At 31.2% G+C, this 20,264-nt stretch overlaps 1 protein-coding gene across 3 annotated transcripts in view; it reads left to right on the top strand.

Moving 5' to 3' along the window:
* LOC143255598 (ATPase MORC2-like) overlaps positions 1 to 19,265 on the top strand; it is a 167,841-nt gene extending 148,576 nt beyond the window's left edge. For all 3 annotated transcript variants that reach the window (XM_076511479.1, XM_076511480.1, XM_076511481.1), the window contains 8 exons: positions 385 to 613; positions 4,865 to 4,934; positions 10,271 to 10,307; positions 11,385 to 11,473; positions 13,411 to 13,570; positions 14,035 to 14,130; positions 15,442 to 15,547; positions 19,198 to 19,265. In XM_076511479.1, the coding sequence (XP_076367594.1) occupies positions 385 to 613; positions 4,865 to 4,934; positions 10,271 to 10,307; positions 11,385 to 11,473; positions 13,411 to 13,570; positions 14,035 to 14,130; positions 15,442 to 15,546 (786 nt within the window). In that variant the 3' untranslated portion in view covers position 15,547; positions 19,198 to 19,265. The remainder of the gene's footprint in view (positions 1 to 384; positions 614 to 4,864; positions 4,935 to 10,270; positions 10,308 to 11,384; positions 11,474 to 13,410; positions 13,571 to 14,034; positions 14,131 to 15,441; positions 15,548 to 19,197) is intronic.
* The last annotated feature ends 999 nt before the right edge of the window (positions 19,266 to 20,264 follow it).

A 20,264-nucleotide genomic window follows, 5' to 3' on the forward strand; every position in this document is an offset into this window, starting at 1 on the left:
CCCTGAAGTGTTAATTTGGTTTCCATAATTTGACCTTTATATCCAAAAGAAGTTGATAAATCCCAGGTATTCCAACAATAAATTGACTTAATATGCATTCATGCTATGTGTAGTTAATTGCATATTGAAATATAAACTCATTCTAATGGTGATATTACTTTGATACTTATATTTTACTTGTTTTTGTAATTTTAATCAAATGAACTTTTATTGTTCTAGACTATCTTATTTCTGAAGTTGATCTTTTGTTGGAGAGTGAAATAATTGTGTATTAATAAAGGTTATGTGTAATATTTTGATGCACTGTCTTTTGATTTATTCACAAACATTGATTTCAGTTTCAAATTTTGAAACTCATGATGATTATTTTCAACTTTGTGACAGTTGACCCAAGAAGAAGCTGAACCTAAGTCTAGAGAAAATTTCAGCCATGATCGTGGCTATCAGAAATTGAGTTGTAAGAAGCAAATATTCTTTAAACAAAAGCAGCAAACAGTAAAATCTTCTGTACCATCCAGTAAAAACAATAAATCCCGTTATCGAAGGAAAAAACGTCGGCAGCGTGTGAGTGTCGAAGAACCAGTCATGAATATTTCCAGTCCAGATAAGTCAGGTAAGTTATAGATCAAATAATGAATGTTATTAGTTCATAAAAGCTAAAAGAGTAGTAGAATCAGTTCTGGAAGCATCTAGCTTCAATAAAGTCAGATAATCAATAAAATTGGTCATTGAACATTTCAATTTTAGACAAGTCTTGTAAATTCTAAAAACATTCAGAAAATGTCAAGTAGATTATAACATTAGTCATAAGTGTATCTGTCTCAGACAGGTTTGCTGAGTAGTTAAAAGCAGTCATGGATGTTTTCAGTCCAGACGTGTAGAAAAGTCATATATCAGTCTTGAATGATTCTAGTCCATATGAGTGTGGAAAGTGATAAAATTAACTTGAATGCTTATCTCAAACAAGTCATATAAACAGTAAAATCAGCCATGGATATTTTTTAACCATAATAAATTGGGTAATTTGAAAAAGTTATAAAAGATTTGCTCAAACAAGTTAATAAAACTAGTCAGGAAAATATCCAAGAAAGCCAGTCACAAATGTTTTTAGCCAAAGAAAGTGTAGTAAGTAATAAAGCCAGTCAGGGTTTTCTCTATCCCAAACAAATATGGTAATTCATAAATTCAGTCTAGTTTTATTCCTGCCCAGACAAATACAGTAAGTAATAAAACCATTGAGGAATGTTTCTACCTCAGACATTTATGATAAGAAAACCAATCATAGATTCTTTTAGCCCAAACAGTTATGATAATTGAGAAAACTAGTCAGGAATGTTTCCATCCCAGACAAGTATAGTAAGCGATGAAAACCAGTAAGGGATGTTTCTAGTCAAGAGAGATATGATAAGAAACAGAACCAATCAGGAATGTTTACAGCTCAGATAAGGTAACTAAAAAACCTATCAGAAATGTTTACAACAAAAACAACTATGGTAGGTAACAAAAATTGGTAGGATGTTTCCAGTTCAGGCATCTTGGATAAGAAATGAAATTGATCTTGAGTGTTTGTCACTATGAATAATAATTACTCTTATGGATACTTTTGTGGTGGTGAGCCTGGTGAATCTCACCCAACCAATTTTGGTAGGGTTAAAGGAAGCTCTTAATTTGGTGATCAAACTAGAATTCATCATAATCGTACATAAATAATTAACAACTGAAAAGGATTAGTCAAACAGCATGGAGGAAATATACCACAAGATAACAGATGTTTAAAGTGTTACATGAAAGGAGCTGTTGTCATGAACTGTAGATAAAATGCTAACTAGGATAAAAATTTCTTTCAAAGGATATTGGAAAGAGTATAGTTGAGAATTAGAGAAATCAACAGCTCTTAATGAGCCAAGGAGAAAATACCAAAAGGATGAGTCATTGAACCCAACAAGATCAAAGAAACAACAAAGATCTAAGCAGACACTGGGAAAAAAGGGTTTAGTTTTTATTATGGGATAAAGCTCAGTTGAGAATACTGCACATGACCCAGTTGAGTTAAGAAATCCGTTATTTAAAGAAACCAGTCCACTAGTCCATGGGTTTATTTTATAGGAAGCCTTTCAGTTTATTGGTCAACATTGGTTGTATGGCAGAATATTTTGGTCTGACTTAGCAATAAAACATAGGAAATTGCTTCTAAAGATGAAGAAAGAAAAAGAGATTGATGTGATGAACAAGAGGAAAGTGTAAGAAATTCCCTTACTGTAGAGTGATTTCCTGCACTTCAGGAGGAGTGGATAAGTGACATCAATAGTGTGTATTGGGAACTGATTTGATGCAGAGACATTGGTGCTAGGTTAGGCTAAGTTCACAGTTTAACATCAGGAAGTTCACATTCACTACATAAAAGTTATTACACAAGAGCTTGGATTTCAAAAAAAGGGAGAATGGTCATTATATTACCAAGAAATGAAATATTTGTATTGAAAGATATGAGGAATAAATCTACATCTAGTGACCAGGGGTGTATTGGTACCAAACACTCCAGCATTTCCTGAGGATCAGATGGCTGGAAAAGATCTCATGAAACTGAAGAATAAAAATGTTGTGCATGACTTCACCTGTAAAAGACTTAAATCAGCTTGTAATAAAATTAAAAGCTTTTATTATTTTAATGTTCATAAGACTGGATAGTAACAAGGTGACATAATATGGCTGTTAAATCCCCAGTGCAAGAAAAGAAAAATCTCCAAAGTTAAGCAGATAGTGGGAAGAGCCATATTCTGCAGTGTAAATAATTAGTGATATGGTCTACATAATTGAGAAGGACAGGTGGTCCAAACTAAATATCACAAAAGTTAAGAATTTATAAGCTTCCTGTAATAATAAGCAAGGTTATGATGTAATTAAGGGTAATTAGTGATGATTTAGTCAGTTCAGTGTTTTTGATAAGTTATTCAGGGAGTTAGGATGTTTATCAATCTAAACTAAGTAAAACTTACCTATTGTTAGTCTTAGAGGAATTGTTATTGAAATATTGTATTTCAAGTTAGGCCTACATCAATTTTTGAGCTTGGGTTGTAAAGTTTACTTAAGAAATTAGACCTACGAGTGAATGTGACTGAAGCAAATGCTTATCAATTAAATAAATACATTTTTATCATTATATAGATTGGATTTAGCATTAATTTTTCCACATAATCCAAAAGAACACACCAGATCATAAACCATGTTAAATAGTAGTATATTTATATTTATCTGGAGATATACACTCAGTGGCTGCTTTATTAAGTGCATCTATCTAGTACCAGATGGGACCCCCTTTTGCCACCAGAATAGCCTAAATTCTTTGCAACATAGATATAACAAGGTGCTGAAAACATTCCTTAGGGATTTTGGTCCATGCTGACTTGATAGCATCATGCAGTTTCTGCAGATTTGTTGGCCACACATTCATGCTGCAAATTTCCCATTCCATCTAATCCCAAAGGTGCTGTATTGGATTGAGATTTTGGGACTGTGTAGGTCATTGGAGTACACTTGAGTCACTTTCATATTTGTAGAACCAGCTTGAGATAATGCATGCTTTGTAACATGGTACATTATCCCACTGAAAGTAGCCATTGGAAAATACGTAGACTGTGGCCATAAAGGGAATGCACATGGTCAGCAACAATGCTCAGGTATGTTGTGGCATTCAAATGATTCTCAATTGACATTAATGGGCCTAATGTGTGCCAAGAAAATGGTCCCCATGTCATTACAACACCACCACCACTCTCCTGTAGCATTGACACAAGGCATGATGGATCCATGGATTCATACTGTTTACACCAAATTCTGACCTTACCATCTGCATGTTGCAGCAAAATCAAGATTCATTAGCCCATATGATGGTTTTGCAATCTTCAGTCGTCCATTTTTGGTGATCACGTGCCCACTGTAGCCTCATCTTTTCACAGTCAAAGCTGCTTGGATCAGACATCTTCCATATTCAAATGTTTAGTCAAACAACAAATGAACCTCTTGACCATGTCTGATTTGCAGGCACATGACTTGCTGTTTGGCTTTTTATGTTAAAGAGCAGGTGTATCTAACAAAGTGGCTACTGAGTGTATTGATGCATAAACCTTTATCTTCCATAGTAAGTATTCAAGTTCACTTATGCATTTTGTCCCCTGCTGGTACAGCAGTATGTCTACAGACTTACAAAGCTAAAATCAGGGGTTCAATTCATTTAGCTTTGCTATGAGAAAACACACACACTGCTGCATTCAAGACTACAAGATTTGAGAATTTCATTTTCACATTTTGGAGGGCTTGCATGTTATATACCACATACTCAAGTTGTTGTATAAATCTAAAAGTTTTAGCTGCATCTAGTGTAATACAGCTTATGCTTTTCTTTTATGGTTGTAAAGAAATAGCTACTCAAAACAGAGTAAAACTCAACAGTGAAATTATATTTCAGATTGTTTTTTGGTGAAAAGATTTTCTTTTAAGAGAATTATTGTTTCTATTTAAGGAATATTGGTTCAGTTCTTGCAGTTAACACCATTGATTTACAAACTATATATGTATATATAGTGATTTTTCTGATATTCAGCAAATTTTCTTTCATTAACATTGGTAAAAATATGAAGAATTGAGACATTATGCAATTTTCTTCCATTTTAGTTAATCTCTAGCTATGTATTATAAATATTTAATTTAATCCCATTTATTTTGATCTTTCAGACTTTTGTGAGAACTTAGGTTATCACATGTATTGAATAATCATTTATATTTTCAATATAAAAATATGTTGGAAAGTCTTTCATATTTCTGTACTCTTTCAGAAAAGGTGAAATAATTTCTTTTATTGTATTAGATGATAAAGAAGAAGAGCAAGATGTAATAAACTCTAGTGATGACCAAGATGACATTACATCTTCAACAATGTAAGATTACCACTTTTATAAATTCAGTAAAGAGAAAGATGTTCAAAAATGCTTGTAAAATAATTAAAAAGTGGTTTCAGTCTCATGTCATAAGGAATTGCAAAACTGTGTAAATTGGTTGATATTCAAAATATATTTCACTGTTGACAAGGAGAGTTTTGAGTGTCTTTAGTTTGAAGCATGAACTTTAAAAAAATGAAAGATAATGCTCTTCTGTGTTGATAAGTTTGGGGGAACTACATTAACACAATGATTTATTGTGGTTAACCCTGATTCATTTAATTAAATAGTGTAGATAGATGCATGTAAATTTGCTTATGTGGTAACTATGATGATTATAAACATGTCATTTTATGTTTAATACTGGAGTGCATTACAACTTAGAACAATGAAATGTCTAGAAAATTTCCTCAGTGCCTTTGATTTGAAGTTCAGTGTTCAGGAAATCTCTTTCATTAGGCAACATGGGTGGCAGTACTCTGAAAAGCTATGTGAAAGTTAAAGCAATCACTGGGCAAGAATGACAAAAATATTATCTGCTACTAGAAAAAATGCAAATATTTCTATGTAATCAGATGATGCTTATTCTAAAATAATGTTTAAAATTACTGATCTAGTTTTTGAGTTTTAATAGATTTATTTAAATACATTCTTTTATATTGTGAAAGTAACTTTTTTTAATAACTTTACATAAAAGCAATACGTAATAGCAATTCAAGTTTATAAAACCATTAAGTAAAGCATAGGATTATATGCTAAATATGCATTCAGGCTGTGTTCAAGACTTTCATCATGATTTAAGTTTTGTTACAAAATTCTGTTTGGCTTCTTATGCCTTATGTGTGAATGTTCTCAGTTTCATGCTTTAAGTACCAACAGTAACCTTCCATCATCATTGATATCACTGTTCCATTGTAGGAATGTCTTGATTAAAGCACCTAACCTGTTCATTGTGCACTACATATAGATGATTTGTAAATCAGTCTAAATGGGAGTGTAAGTAGTACATTTTTTGTGGCATTCTAAACTTCACTTTCATGTAGTTCTTGTATATATCATCAATTGTCACAACATAATTTTCATTTCACTGTTTGTCTTAAGAAATTTTTGACAACTGGTTTTGGTTGGTTTCTAAGCAAAAAGTTCTTCCTGATTGAGTATTGTTTCAAAATCATCATCCATTTGCAGTTTTCAAACACAAAGATTAACAAAGGTACCTCCTTTCATTTCTGCTTCACTGATTTTTGGAAACTTATCAGACAAATATCTGAAACTGTTATCATCTTTGTTCATTCCTTTTGCAAAATACTTCATAAATACCAGTTTACTATGAAGCGTGAGCAGAAACACATATTGATGATTTGCTAAAATTCGATAATTGATATTCTGTTTCCCTGATAAGTAATTTTATTTCACTGGCTGTTCTTTCTTTCTGAAACAATTTTATCATCTCAGCTGTCCCAAAGATAAGAAAAGTAGCAGTGTTTGGTAAATCCATCTGTAGGTGTAGCATGAATGCAATGTCTTTTAGATCACCACATATGTACCACCTATGGTGATTATATTTGATGGCCTCAAGTATAATGTGCATAATTTGATGAGCTTCATTCATGTTCATAGAATGAGTTACAGGAATTGATTGTTTAATTTTTTTATTGTTCAAAAACACAGCTTACAGACTAACTTCAGAGGAGTTGATAAAATTCTCCATTCATGAGGATGATGGTCAATATTTGGTTCTTCCATATGTATCAACATTTGTACAGAAACACTAAGTATGCTGCATGTTGTAGTGAAAAACAAGACTGTGATGATGACTTTTGTAAATTGAGACTCTTGTTCCTGGAGTTAATAAATTCCATTGCTCTAAATGAGAGTCAAAGAGTTTCTCATGCTGCTTTGATAAAGACAGGTTATGAGTCTGATCATTTAGTTTGATTTTTATGCAGTGAGGCAGTTTATGTTAAGGTACCACAGGTATAGAATTAATAGATGAAAAAGATGAAGCTTATTCTTTGTCTTCTGTTTCCAAATTTGCTGGTAGAGGTGACAATCTAAGACCATCCCTACAAGGTACTGGTTTTGTTGCAGGTGCAATATCTGGATATATAAAATATTGTTAATTTCTCTTGAATATCCAGAAACATTAGTCAAGCATTAACATACCATATCATGGGAACTGCAAATGGCATACTTGCTTTTTTTTTCAGCCATTGTGTCAAGCCAGATGTGCAAACTCTACATCACAAATTGGTCACCAGTTTTATACTCAAAATAGTGGTATTAAACTAAATTTATCATGTGTGTGGTATTTTTCCTTTATAAAACTGTAATACAGTTTCCCTAAATGTAGCAGAAACTGTTTGGGTGATTTTTGCACTTTTGAACTTTACTTGAACTGGAGGTAGCCAGCATTTCAAATGATCTTCTTAAACATATAAAAGAATTTATGTTTACAGAAGTGGAGTTAAAAATATTATAAAAAACAAAGTTTTGCAGAATTTGGTTATATTGCAGGTATGAAAGCAAGAAAGAATATCAAACTTTTTACTGTGCAATAAATGTGGTGATGTAACAAACTGAATAAGAGAGAGGCATTTGTCTCCACTCCTTTTATGCTTAGTCAAGGACTTCTCAGATGTTCTAGCAAATTGAACAGTTTCCATGATTCCTGGATGGAGCAGATGAGGTGGAAGTGAAGTAAAAGTGGTGCAATTTGCTATAATAATATTGAGAACAAATAGCATAAATGAAAAATATAATTGGAATTTTTCACCAAATACAGTCAGTGGTCAAAGTTATCAAACGTGTGTCTTACCCATTAAGCTGTCCAAGTAAACGTAATTTCACAGCATAAATTTATTGTACTGAATTTATTGCATTGAATTTCAAATAGTGCTAATAAAATATTGAGATATTACAATATCTCATAATGTAGAGATTACCTTGAAATCACTTTAATTTTTTCAATTGCAAATTATTTGTTGTCTGGTGTAGACAGGATGGGTTGTAGATTTCTGAAAATTTATATGCAAAGTAGAGGTAGGCAACATGGGTAGCATAGCTTTTACAAGTCATATGTAAGGTAAATTAGGCATCATGTATAGCAGAGCTTTGACAATTCACATGGAATGTAAAGCAGGCAGCATGTAGAGCAGAGCTTTGACAATTCACATAGAAAATAAAGCAGGCAGCATGTGGAGCAGAGCTTTGACAATTCACATGGAAAGTAAAGCAGGCAGCATGTGGAGCAGAGCTTTAATAAGTCACTTTGAAGGTAAAATAGGCAATATGGATAACAGAGCTTTGACAGGTCACTTGGAATGTAAACTTGGCAGCACGAGTAGCAGTGCTCTCACATATCAGATGGAAGGTAATAAAACCAGTCAGGTTTCCAGCTCAGACAAGTGTGGTGAGTAATATAAACAGTAAGAGTTGTTTCTGATGTTACCTCACAGGGAATGTTAATTTCTTCTGAAATCCACATCTAGTAGGTTATAACTGGAGGTGTTAAGCTCATTTGTAACTGTTCAGTGGCTGCTATTGAAATGGGGCTTTTTGCAAGATTACTTTGACATTTTATCTATTTTATTTGCCAGACCACACTGCTGCTTTTAAACAAGTACTAGGTGTGGCTCCCTGTTCTCATTCTTGTCCAGGTTTCTTCTCATTTGTACTAATCCATTGTTTAGTCTTTCAGTTTGGTAACTAATGCAGATGTTAAACTAATTCCATTCACTTCATATTCCTCTCTAGTGTTCATCCCCATGTAAATTCCTTTCTTGCATTTTCTTCTAATAGAGTAGACATATCTATTATTCCCCAATATTAACTCAATAGAAGAGATCAATATGAAAGATTTCCACTTCAGATAAGTGTTATCTCATTTTTATGAGATCAAATAGAAGCATCTCTCAAACAGAAGTATGCTAGAGATTTTTACCTTTAAGTGTAGTACAGCCTACCTCCTAAACTATGAATTGGATAATTCCTGTTAGCTGTTATAACTAGATGGGTCTTAAAGTCTGTTGTGTTTTTAATAGATAATCATCAATTTCGTTAAGAGTACAAGCTTCTTTTCCATGGAAAAGTTAACTACTAGCTTAGATAAATTTGTAACAGCTCTTGTCACATAGCTAGAAAGCCAGAAAAATTTAGAGTTAGGGGAAATTGTATAATTTTGCATTTTAATAGTCTGTGTTCTTTGGAGTATTATTTAATTAAAAATGATTTAGTGCTTTACTATCATTAGCATAAAAAACTAGGGTTAAATGCCATTGACAATCTATGGCAAAAAAAGAGAAAATTGAGAAAGTAATTTATTTTTTATTTTTCATGTTTATTCTTTATTTATTATTATAAAAGTAATTAAAATGTAAAAATAGGGATATTTTTAGGTTAGTTAAGATTAAGTTAGGTAAAATTAATAATAATATAATAAAAATGTTTCACAAGGCATGCATGCAAGCAACTCTTAGTAGCTTGTGAGTGAAGTATTTTGATAGTGTAACATGAGCTACATATTCCCCCAAAAGATTTGCAACTTATAATGGTGTGAATAGTAGTTAGACACAGTTCAAAGGACAATAGAACAATAAAATTTAATTAGAAATACATATACTGTTATGATCTTAAAACTGCTTAGGATAAACAAGTGTAGTTTCATGGTACAATATGAAGTTATTCTAGAAAGAAAAAAATGGTAATTTAGATCAGTTTCAATTTTTTTTATGGTTACTAGGTCAATAAAACTGAATGATCCTGTATAGAGATAGGATAGAGAAAATGACATTTTTATACCAATTTTTACTTGAAAAAAACGTTTGAAATGTATTTAGGAGATTTTAGGGATCGTACAAAGAAAATTTAAGGTTTTTGAGATGAAGGAAAGTATTTTTAATCTTAACATAAAAATTACTTTGCACAAGAACAATTCAAAACAAATACTCAGTATATGCATGGACAAATCTTTAGTTTATTGAAAATACTTCCTAAAGTATGATTTTTTAATGTGTATATTTGATAATGTTAACTGAAATACTTCCAATCTTTGTGAAAATATACTCACTATATTGAAAGCATTGTGTATTAAATCTATAGAGACTTTAATTGAGTTTAAAGACATTATGTGATTGGTCAAATTGACCAAGTCTGTTTCAAGAGATTTAAGACATTTCTTTTTGGTTTGAAATGATATTTTACTTATTTTTAAACAACATTTGAACCACTTGAGATATGAATTTCTTTATCTTTAAAGAAGATACACTATTTTTAGCTGCTTGTGACACTTGAATATCATCCAGAAAAGATTACAATTTCATTTTTCATTTTATTAGGACTACACAGAAAAGCAGTAGCATTTGTACAACCCAGGTAAGAAACATAACAAGTTTATATGCAAATAGCACAAAATTGAGAAATATTTCTGCAGTCATATAAATGTAGGTACTATTGCAGACACCCATGATTATGTAACTACTGTAGTAGAACTTGTAACCCATATCCTAAAGTTTTCATTTATGTATAGATGCTGTAGTAGCTCTTCCAGCAACCATGACTTAAATCTTCCATTGTCTTATAAGTATTGTTGTAGATTTTTTCTACCTATTCTTTAAATGTTTAATGTTCATGAAGGAGGGTGAAAGTTTACAGGTACTAACTGCTACTCATTATTAGGACTTATTTGATCTGTTTTTTATCAACCTACATTCTTTCCATTGTATTGTTGAAAAATAGACACTTCACAACTCACAATCTAAACAATCATTAAATATTCTTTAAATGAAAGAGTAAGTGACCTAATGTTGGCTGGAGAATTACAAGAAGAATTTATTTCACAGTTTCAATGTTATTCATTATTAAACCAATTGGATAGCCTTATCTAAATGTGTGATTTGTAAGACTGGTCAATAATGATAAAATTATTAAAAATGAGAAGTTTTTTATTGGCTGATTTGTTCTGGTCAGAACTACCTCTGCTGTTATGTATAATATCTTTTTATCATTCAGTGGAGTGGGAAACAAAAACAAATAATTGAGGTGAGTTGAAAATTACAAAAGTTTAAACTAAGTTGACTGTGTCTTGTACATTTGTTTTTGTAAATGATCAAAGCAACAGTTGTATGTCTTTCCTTGTTTTTTTTCTTGGTAGACTTTATTATAATTTACATGTGTGAATTAAAATTCTTTGTTTTATATCTACCACCAGTACTCATATATTGTGTAATAACCATTTTCACACCATCCCATTTATGCATAGGTAGCAGATCTCCTAAATCTAAGATTAACATTGTTGATTTTTCCAAACTGGAAAAGTTCTGTAGATATTAGAGTAGATGATTTAGCAGTAATGTTTTAAATATTCATGTACATATAGAAACTGCAGAATATTTTTGCTTGATCATGTGTTTTAAACATTTGTAGTTGATATTTATTAATATTATTCACCAGCCTGATTTGTCCCTCCTTCCTTCATCAACTTGCTCAGTGGTTCATTCAGAGTCTGCACAAGATAGTCCTTCCAGCACTAGTACAGTTAGGTAAGAATTATTACAGCTGTACATTATAAGGTTTGTTCCTTTATATTTTAAAAGGTTAAGTTGGTACATGTAAGATATTTTGTTTAACTTAGTCTATCTTGTAAAGTTTGTTGCTTGAGATAAATCCACAGGTGATATGTGTATTTTATTTTGGACAAGTTATTTTCTTTTCTCATTATGTGTAGGTTTTGGGCTAATAAGAATGACCAGTGAATTATATCAGTTACACATCTGTAGAGAATGACACTTTTGAGTGTATTTTAATGAATATAAAATATGAAGCATAATTTGGCCAGTTTTGATTTTTGTCATAAATATGTTCTATATAGAGTTAGTATTATATTGCACAGAATGTTTCTCAAATATTCTTCTGGTTGTAACTGTGTTGAAATTTGAGGAGTGAAAAATTTGTAATAAAGCCTTGTTATGTTTCACACTCTCAAAGTTAGCATATAACACTTTGAATTTTGATTTTAATGGATGTTTGTATTTTGAATTCACTTTACTCTGTTGATTGTAACAAATTTTTAGAACAATTAAAATAATGTGTGAAAACTATGTGCAAAGAAGTAAATGTAAATGTTTTTCATATAATAAAATTCCTTTTGTTCTCTTAATGCTATTCAAAATATAGTCAGTAAAACCAAAGCTATTAAATCCAATTCCAGAGACAACAGTGTAATTAGAAGTGCATGGAATAGATAGAATATCTTGTCTGCATTTCTGTATTTTTCCAAAAACTTCAAATCTGATATGTAGTCTTCACAATTTTTCTGAATATTTCATTGTGAGAAATAGTCCCAATAGACAAAATCCATAATACTTGGCACCATCTATGTAAGTGCTAGCACACAGGATCACCTACTAAAGACAACCAAAAGCAGTTCAAAATCACTAATTTCATAAACTACTCTACAAAAAATGTTATTTACTTAATCCAGAGTCTAAAATGCAATCAATTTTCAGTATGTAGGTCAAACCAAAACAATATACAGTAACACCAAATGGTATCAATCTTAATCCTGGGGTTGTTGACCTTCGCAACTGTCTGAAAAGATTTCCAAAACTAAATTTATGATTAAACTTACTTTATATTATTAGTATTATTCTTCCTTAAAATTTCTGGTTTAATTTCCTGTATATTGAGCTGTGTTATTATTGTCTCTATTTACCACTGCTTTTTGCCGTTATTTAAATTTTATTTCTATTGTTTATTTTGATTTTATCTTTATATAAATTAGTTAACAATTATTATAACTATTATGAACTTTACACAAAACTAAACCTGATACAAACAGCAGATTATGATTGACTAGTTCTCAAGGGTAACTCATATTGAACATCTGGTTAATGTGACATCAACATCCTAACCTATACATTTCATCACACTCATTAAACATAACCTTTTTTCTCCTGAAGAAGAAGAGTCAACTATTTGGAAGTGCTTGTGTTTTGGGTCTCATTTTGAAAATTTGCAAGTGCTTATAAGTTTCAGTGCAATAGTAAGAAAGCTAAAATATATGATCTTTGAATTTTTTTTAATTTATGATGCACATGTTCATGCAAACAAATGCTAAACACTCACATGTATATTTTCTCGGCAGCTAACGTGTTAATCATTTGTGTAATTTTCTATGATTAGACAAAAGGTGACAAGAGCTATAAAAATACACAGTGCAATTCTCACTTTGTACAGTTAGTAAATGTGTTGGAAATGATTCTGTAACACAAGTTATAATCATTGTTGCTATGTTCTTTGAAGGTGATTATGTGAATAAAATATAAATAAATGTATCATCCTTTTTAAGTTAGAATGCATTAAATGTTTCATAAAACACTGTTATACTTCTGCTAACTTTTTATGCAGTTGTGGTTGTGATTTGAAATACTTACGACCTTTTTATATAGAATGAGAAATTATTTTGTATGTTCACCAGGGAGCAAAACCTTTCCCAAGCATTCAAGACCTGTCTTTGTTTCTTTCTCCCTCCTGATTGGACAATGGACAGAGAAACAATTAGTAATTTAACTGTTCAAGAATTAACACAGTTTCCTTTGGAAGACTTTATTGATTATTATGAGAAACGCCTGCACAAGGTAAACTTTAAAGATCTGTTATAGACAATGTTGGATTAATGCAGAGGCAGATAGGGCTAGAAAGGCTTTACGAGCTTCCCAAAATACTTAAAAATATCTCAAAATACATCCACCATTAATGGGCCCATAAAAATATATTAGCTGCTTTGGCCTCCATAGATATAATTCAGCTCTGGTTATAGATTACTGTTCTTAGTTTCCTGTTTAGATATTTAATTTAATAACTTATCCCATTTCTGTAATACTTTTAACTACTACTGTGTTGCTTTCATTTTATTTATTATATATAGAATTTTAAAATGATTTATTTTTTCAATGACATTTTCATCTCATCTAAGATGTTTCAAAACAGTATTGTTTAATGTGACATTAGGTTCAATGTTATTAGTATGAACAGAGAATAATTTGTTCTGAATTTATTGCTGCTTTTTATTCCACTACATCCTTTTATTTTTCAAACACAGTTTATAAACAAAGTTCAAGAGGATGCTGATAAAGCTCAACAGCAATTGGCAAGCAACCGAAAGTTGGTTGCCAAATTTCTGAAGACCATTGATAAGGTGAGAATTTATTAATGAAGTGTTTTTAAGAATGTTTATCTTGAATGCATATATTTAAAACTTCATAAAATAATGTCCAGTTTTTGTTATGTCTTCATTAGACTATGTGGAAGACCTTCCTCTCTATTATTTCTCTTAGTTTCTCCTTCAGAATTTAAAAACCGTGGTAGGCATTGCATAAATAGCCCATTGTATAGCTTCGTGCTTGATGACAAACAAACAAATACATAGTTTCTCTACCACAGTTGCAAAAGACTTTTATTTTTATTCCTTTTTGTTCAAGAACATGTTAATACTGTATTACTTGGTTTTCTTTAAAGTAAAATCTTGTGATGTAGTATTGTTGAAATTTGGTGGACCTCGGCTTTTACTATTAAAACTATAAATGTGCAAACTAGCTTTCAGAAAAGACCTATAAATTTGTACTGCTGTAAAATCTCTTTTACTTTGCGAACACTTTGGTTGAAGAGAATGGTAAAATATTTCCATTATTTATTACATCATTTTTATTCTCTAAATGGCAGAATGTGGTCAAAGCTGGAAACAAAAGCAGTAGTAATTCAGCAGAATAGAAAACATATTGTACTATATAATAGTTTGATATTTGAGCATTAAACATATACTGGTATTGTTTTTTGTTTTATCACATTTTAAAGTGATTTAATAATCAGTACAAAAACCAAATGTTAGAGGTGTTTAGTCTTCAAAACCCCTATGGTTGAACTTCTGAAGTTTTTATATTGAGCTTCCTTTAATGTAGAAAAAAACAATTTTATATACCATTAATTAATACTTGCAAGTTTACCAATATTAACTTTTGAAATTTAAAACTATGTTAGGAAAATACTTAATTTGGGTTTCTTGTATCATGTGAAGGAAAAATTTGTTTCTCTTGTATTATACACTCTAATGGAAACATGTTTTTATGTATTTGTTGTTTATAATGTATTTTTACTTTAGTCTTCAGAAAGTTGTAAAATAATTCCATTATGATATTCAACTTTTTTATAGTGTTTATGATACAGAACTTTGATGTAAGTCCTGATAATGTCAAAGAACAGGATGATGAACTGTTAAAATTATACCTCATTCATTATGAAAACGTAAATTTATCTTTTTTTTAACATAGAACTTTGACTTAGATCCTAGATAGAACATGGGCTGATGAGTTATTAAAATCATTATGAAAGTTAAACTTTACATGTTTTTAATGCAGGACATTGACATAGCACTACACGTGACAGGTTAATGGGATGTTAATATCTTACATTGTTCATTATGAAAGCTGAGCTTTCTATTTCTTCAATGCAGGACTTTGACATAGATCCAGAGTGTGATACAGAACAAGTTGATGAGTTGTTAAAAGCTTGTCTTGTACAAGCTAATCTTCAGTCTCCAACATCAATTGGAGACTGAGGTGAGTATTTGTTGTAGTTCTTTGTTTTATAAATTTTAATAATGTTGTTCTCAAATTTGAATTATTTGCTTAAACTATTTTTAAACTTTAGTTATGTAATAGGTAAATCTTTAACCAATTGGTATGTTTTTCTCCAAATAATTATATAACATTTTTGTAAAATGTATTTAGTCAGTGATTTCAACATTTAGACTGAATTTTATGTGTACTTTTGCTGTTTGTCTTGATCTCAAGATGATATTTCAGACCATTTTGTTGAGTCCACCACCAAGTCTGTAACTTCATTAGAGGGAATAGAGAATAAAATAGTAACCCAGTCCTCGCATAGAGCTTTCAGCTGTGTATGATTTTGATTGATCATTAAGAAGGTCTTTCAGTGCTGTTTTTGTCAAGATTCTGTTATGTGGTTCCAAGTATTGCTAGTTTGTCAGTTTATGTTGTAGTTGACTTTAGGTTTACTTATGTGTACTCTAAAAGCTTTAATTTATGTAAGTTTGCATTGTTATGCAACATCTTAAAATCAGCTAATTCAAAAAGTGTTCTATATTGTAATGTTGGACTATTCAGTTATATCAGGTTTTTCTGGTTGTGAATCCTTGCTACACAAGTATGTGTTTTTTAGCTTCTAATTTATTGTATTTCCTAACAAAAATATGGTTCAACAACCTTTACAAAGGCCAGTCTTAGTTCTTTCTAGTTCTCTGTGAGGGCTTCACTGCTATTTTACGGTCTTTCTTCATTTCATAAATTACATACGTTGGGAGGATTGAGTATGAAACTTAAATATAATTTAAAATCAATAAAAACAATACAAGAAGTTCATACAGAAACTCACACCATGTTAGGTAACATTGATTGTGTAGCAAATACATTTTGGTTTATTCTGTTTATTTCTAAACTGTATAATATTGATTGTATAGCATATTGATTATGTTTGATGTGTATATTTGGTTTTATAATAATGAAATATTAATTAGATCATGAGAATTATGTTGGATATCTCATTAATGAGCTTTAGTTACAATATTTCTTTTACTCTTAAATTGTAAGTATTTAATTTTAAATGACTCTGTTTAAATGATAAAATTTTATGAAAGTTAGAATGATAAATTAATTTATGAAAATATATTTTTATAAAAAGGATAAACTGTAATATAAAAAAAAATTATGGCTTTACAAAGATGAAATTTAGCTCATTGCTATTCATCTAACAGTCATTCATCTTATTATGCACATAGTGGCCTGCTACTTTATTTCTTTGAACTGAATCACAAAGTGTAAAGTTGCTGTAAATTGCTCATGAATAAGGTGGGTGTTTTGGGTTTGTGAAGTACCATCAAAGTAAAGAACAACCACAACAGAAGAAGATTATTGCTGTTTGTTGTAAATTTGGGTTATTTTCTTCAGTAATGAATCAGATGTTTGTAACTGCAACTGGATATCTGTTAGTTATTAAAAATACTATATAAAGTCATTCACCAATTATCTAGTGAGGCATGAAACAAGTTGTGAACCAGTATTTCTTGTATATACAAGTTTTTACTTCACCCTAATGCCAAATAGCAAACATATTCTCATTTGGAAAGAATATGGTATTAGATTCAGCTTGGTTTCTTTGCATGTTGTATGTTGTGATAGTGGAGGTGTAGTCATACCAGTCTTTAATTCTGTAGAATAGGAGCATTATTGGAACTGTATCCTATAACACTGAATTCTGCCCTCTGCTAGCATAGTTACATCTGACATTAACCTGATAAATGTTAAATGCCACTTCTAGTGTGTTAATCTGGTTGATGCTTTTTTTGAAAGAAAGTGGAGGAACCGACCAAATGGTGTAACCTGAATCCACAATATGCTTAAATCCCTTAAGTACATCTAAGATACTTTTAAGATACATACTTTGTCCTACCAGTTGATCTTAAACACTAATAATGTTCTAGAAACAACTATTTAACTATGAAATGAAATTTCATTTAGGAGTATAGGCAGGAGTGAAATAACCAATCATTTGTATCTTAGATTATGATGGATCATTAAGTGCTAGGTTTCCATAAAGTTTGACTGAGAGGCTGATTTACATTATTTTACAACAGTGGTTATTGGTGTAGGATATTAGTAATTCCAGGTGTCCTTTAATTGTTGTGTTTGGAAGAATTATCTGTTGAAGAATAGAATTCCAGTCTAATTAATATTTTCTATGGAACAACAGAAAGTTAATCACAAGAAGATCTTATATCTCAGAATGGGTGGTATGGGTATTAATTAACACTTCTTAACCTAAAGATGACCTAGGAAATTTGAAATGTTGTTCTCTCCTTATCAATAAAAGTGTTAATACCTATATCAGCCATTCTGAGATACATTTTTATTTCAAGTGGGTTTCTTATCATCAAGAATTACAAGGTGATCTTGTTTAAGTGTAAAACAGTTACGAGGGCTGTTCAAAAAATACGCGGACTGTTTGAATTGCGCGGCTCCAGTTGGTTCCAGGGGAATCCGCTTGGTGTCGCTAGGTTCGCACAGATCAGCTGATTACGACGCCATTTCCTGATTGCAGATATCTTCATTTGTGTATTAGTTACGCGGTTTTAAGTGAAGTGCGATTTTTTCGTTTGGCGGATTTCAGAATGAATGACCTGAAGGAGCAACGACTCACTGTGAAATTTTGTGTTAAACTCGGAAACTCTGCGACTGAAACTTTTGCTATGCTTAACACGGCTTACGGTGATGTTGCTATGAAGCATACGGCATGTTTCAAGTGGCATGAACGTTTTAGGATGGTCGACAGTCCATTGAAGATGATGAGCGTCCTGGACGTCCTTCCACGTCAACTGACGACCCATATGTCGACAAAATCAACACCCTGGTGCGGGGCAAATTGACGTCTGACTGTCAGGGAGCTTGCTGAAGAGTGTGGGATATCAGTTGGATCTTGTTACGAGATTTTGACCAAAAAATTGAAGATGCATTGCATTGCTGCGAAATTTGTGCCTCAGAACTTGTGAGGTTTTGGCCAAACACTCGATCACTGTTCTTCCCCACCCCCCCTACTCACCTGACCTTGCTCCTTGAGATATTTTCTTGTTCCCCAAACTCAAAAGACCCTTGAAAGGAAGAAGAATTGAGATGATTCCCGAGATTAAGGCAAATGCGACGATAGAACTGGAGGACATTACAAAAGAAGCGTACCAGGACTGTTTCAACAAGTGGAAACATCATTGGGATAAGTGTGTGCATTGGGGAGGAGAGTACTTTGAAGGGGACACAGACCTGTAACTTCTAAATAAGGTACATTTTGTTTTATGACGTCAGTCCGTATTTTTTGAACAGCCCTCGTATTAGTTTTATTCAAAGAAGTGAAAGCTATTGGATTTGTAAAATGTCTTCGACTGTGGAAATGATTAACTGTTAAAGGAGAGGCTGGAAGTAATACATTTAACTATGACAGTACTGTTAAGAGGTAAATATTGTTATTTATGTTTTATATAAATTTGTTTTTGTTATGAGTGTTAATTAATAATATTGAGAGTTATGAACATGTGATACTTTTGGATTTTTTTATATGAAACATTATTTTGAGATTTATTTAAGTGTTTGTGTAGTGTGTTTTAGGCAATTAAGAAATTACTTCTGTTTGCATTAACATCTAGTTCCCCTGCATATTGTGTTGTCTTCAGAAGGAAAGTTATTCGAAGAAATAAAAGACTGAAAGAAAACATCATCCTTCCTTACTAAGAATCCCCAAATCAGTAAAATATCACTTTTTTATTCAGAAGATCACACCAACATTTGTGGAGTGTAATTGCACTGTCTTTTTTAATTTTTTTTTTACATAAGACCTGTATTATAAATGGATAATTTATTTATAACCAGAATCAAAAATGTCAAGAAGGACTGTGTGATAGCCTCTCTCAGAAAATTAGTTTATGCTAGGAAAAAGCTGTAAAGTGCAGAGCATTTCATTTAATTGTTTCTTATTTATTTTAAATTATTTTATATCAGAGTAAATTTTAGGGTGTTTTCTAGTGTTAATAAGACTTAATAATTTTTGTTTTTATAATTGTGAGGATCAGTTGAAAGAAAGCTTTTGTGTTCCTTGGTTATTGTGTGTGCAAAAGGAAGATAATATAAAATGCTTATACCTGTATGACCAAGTGATTGTTTTATTTAAAAAAAAATACATAGGAAGTTGAGATCTAAAAAAATATTTGTTTTGAAATATAATGCCATGCAGAACTTTTGTCAGTAATGCTTAGAAGATACAAATTTTCTTCATGACTTACTTGGTATCAGTAGATTGAAGATAAAATATTATCATCATCATTTTTAGGGTATTTGTTATTTTTTTTAAAGATTTGTGTGATGTATATGAATATTTTGACACAAAGTGTGTTAAATGACAAGTAATATTCAGTTTCCTTTTAGTATTAAAAATTTTATGAGCATGTAAAACTTAATTGGAAGTATATGAAAATCAGTATTATGGAAGTTCAGCATAGAAAGTTTATTTGTTTTTATATCTCCTGATGTTTATTAGTTATTTCTTTATATGAGCATTTGATAAGTGTAGTTTTCACAGTTCTGGACTTGTTTAGTTGTTTTTTTTTCTTAGGCCATTATATACTTGTTTGAGATATTCTTCAAGATGATATAGTTTAGCTGAGATATATTTGCAAGGTTATGCATGTTGAATGAAACTTTTTGAAAAATAGTGCTA

This window comes from Tachypleus tridentatus, chromosome 7 (genome assembly GCF_004210375.1).
Source record: "Tachypleus tridentatus isolate NWPU-2018 chromosome 7, ASM421037v1, whole genome shotgun sequence".
NCBI classification, from domain to species: Eukaryota; Metazoa; Arthropoda; class Merostomata; order Xiphosura; family Limulidae; genus Tachypleus; species Tachypleus tridentatus.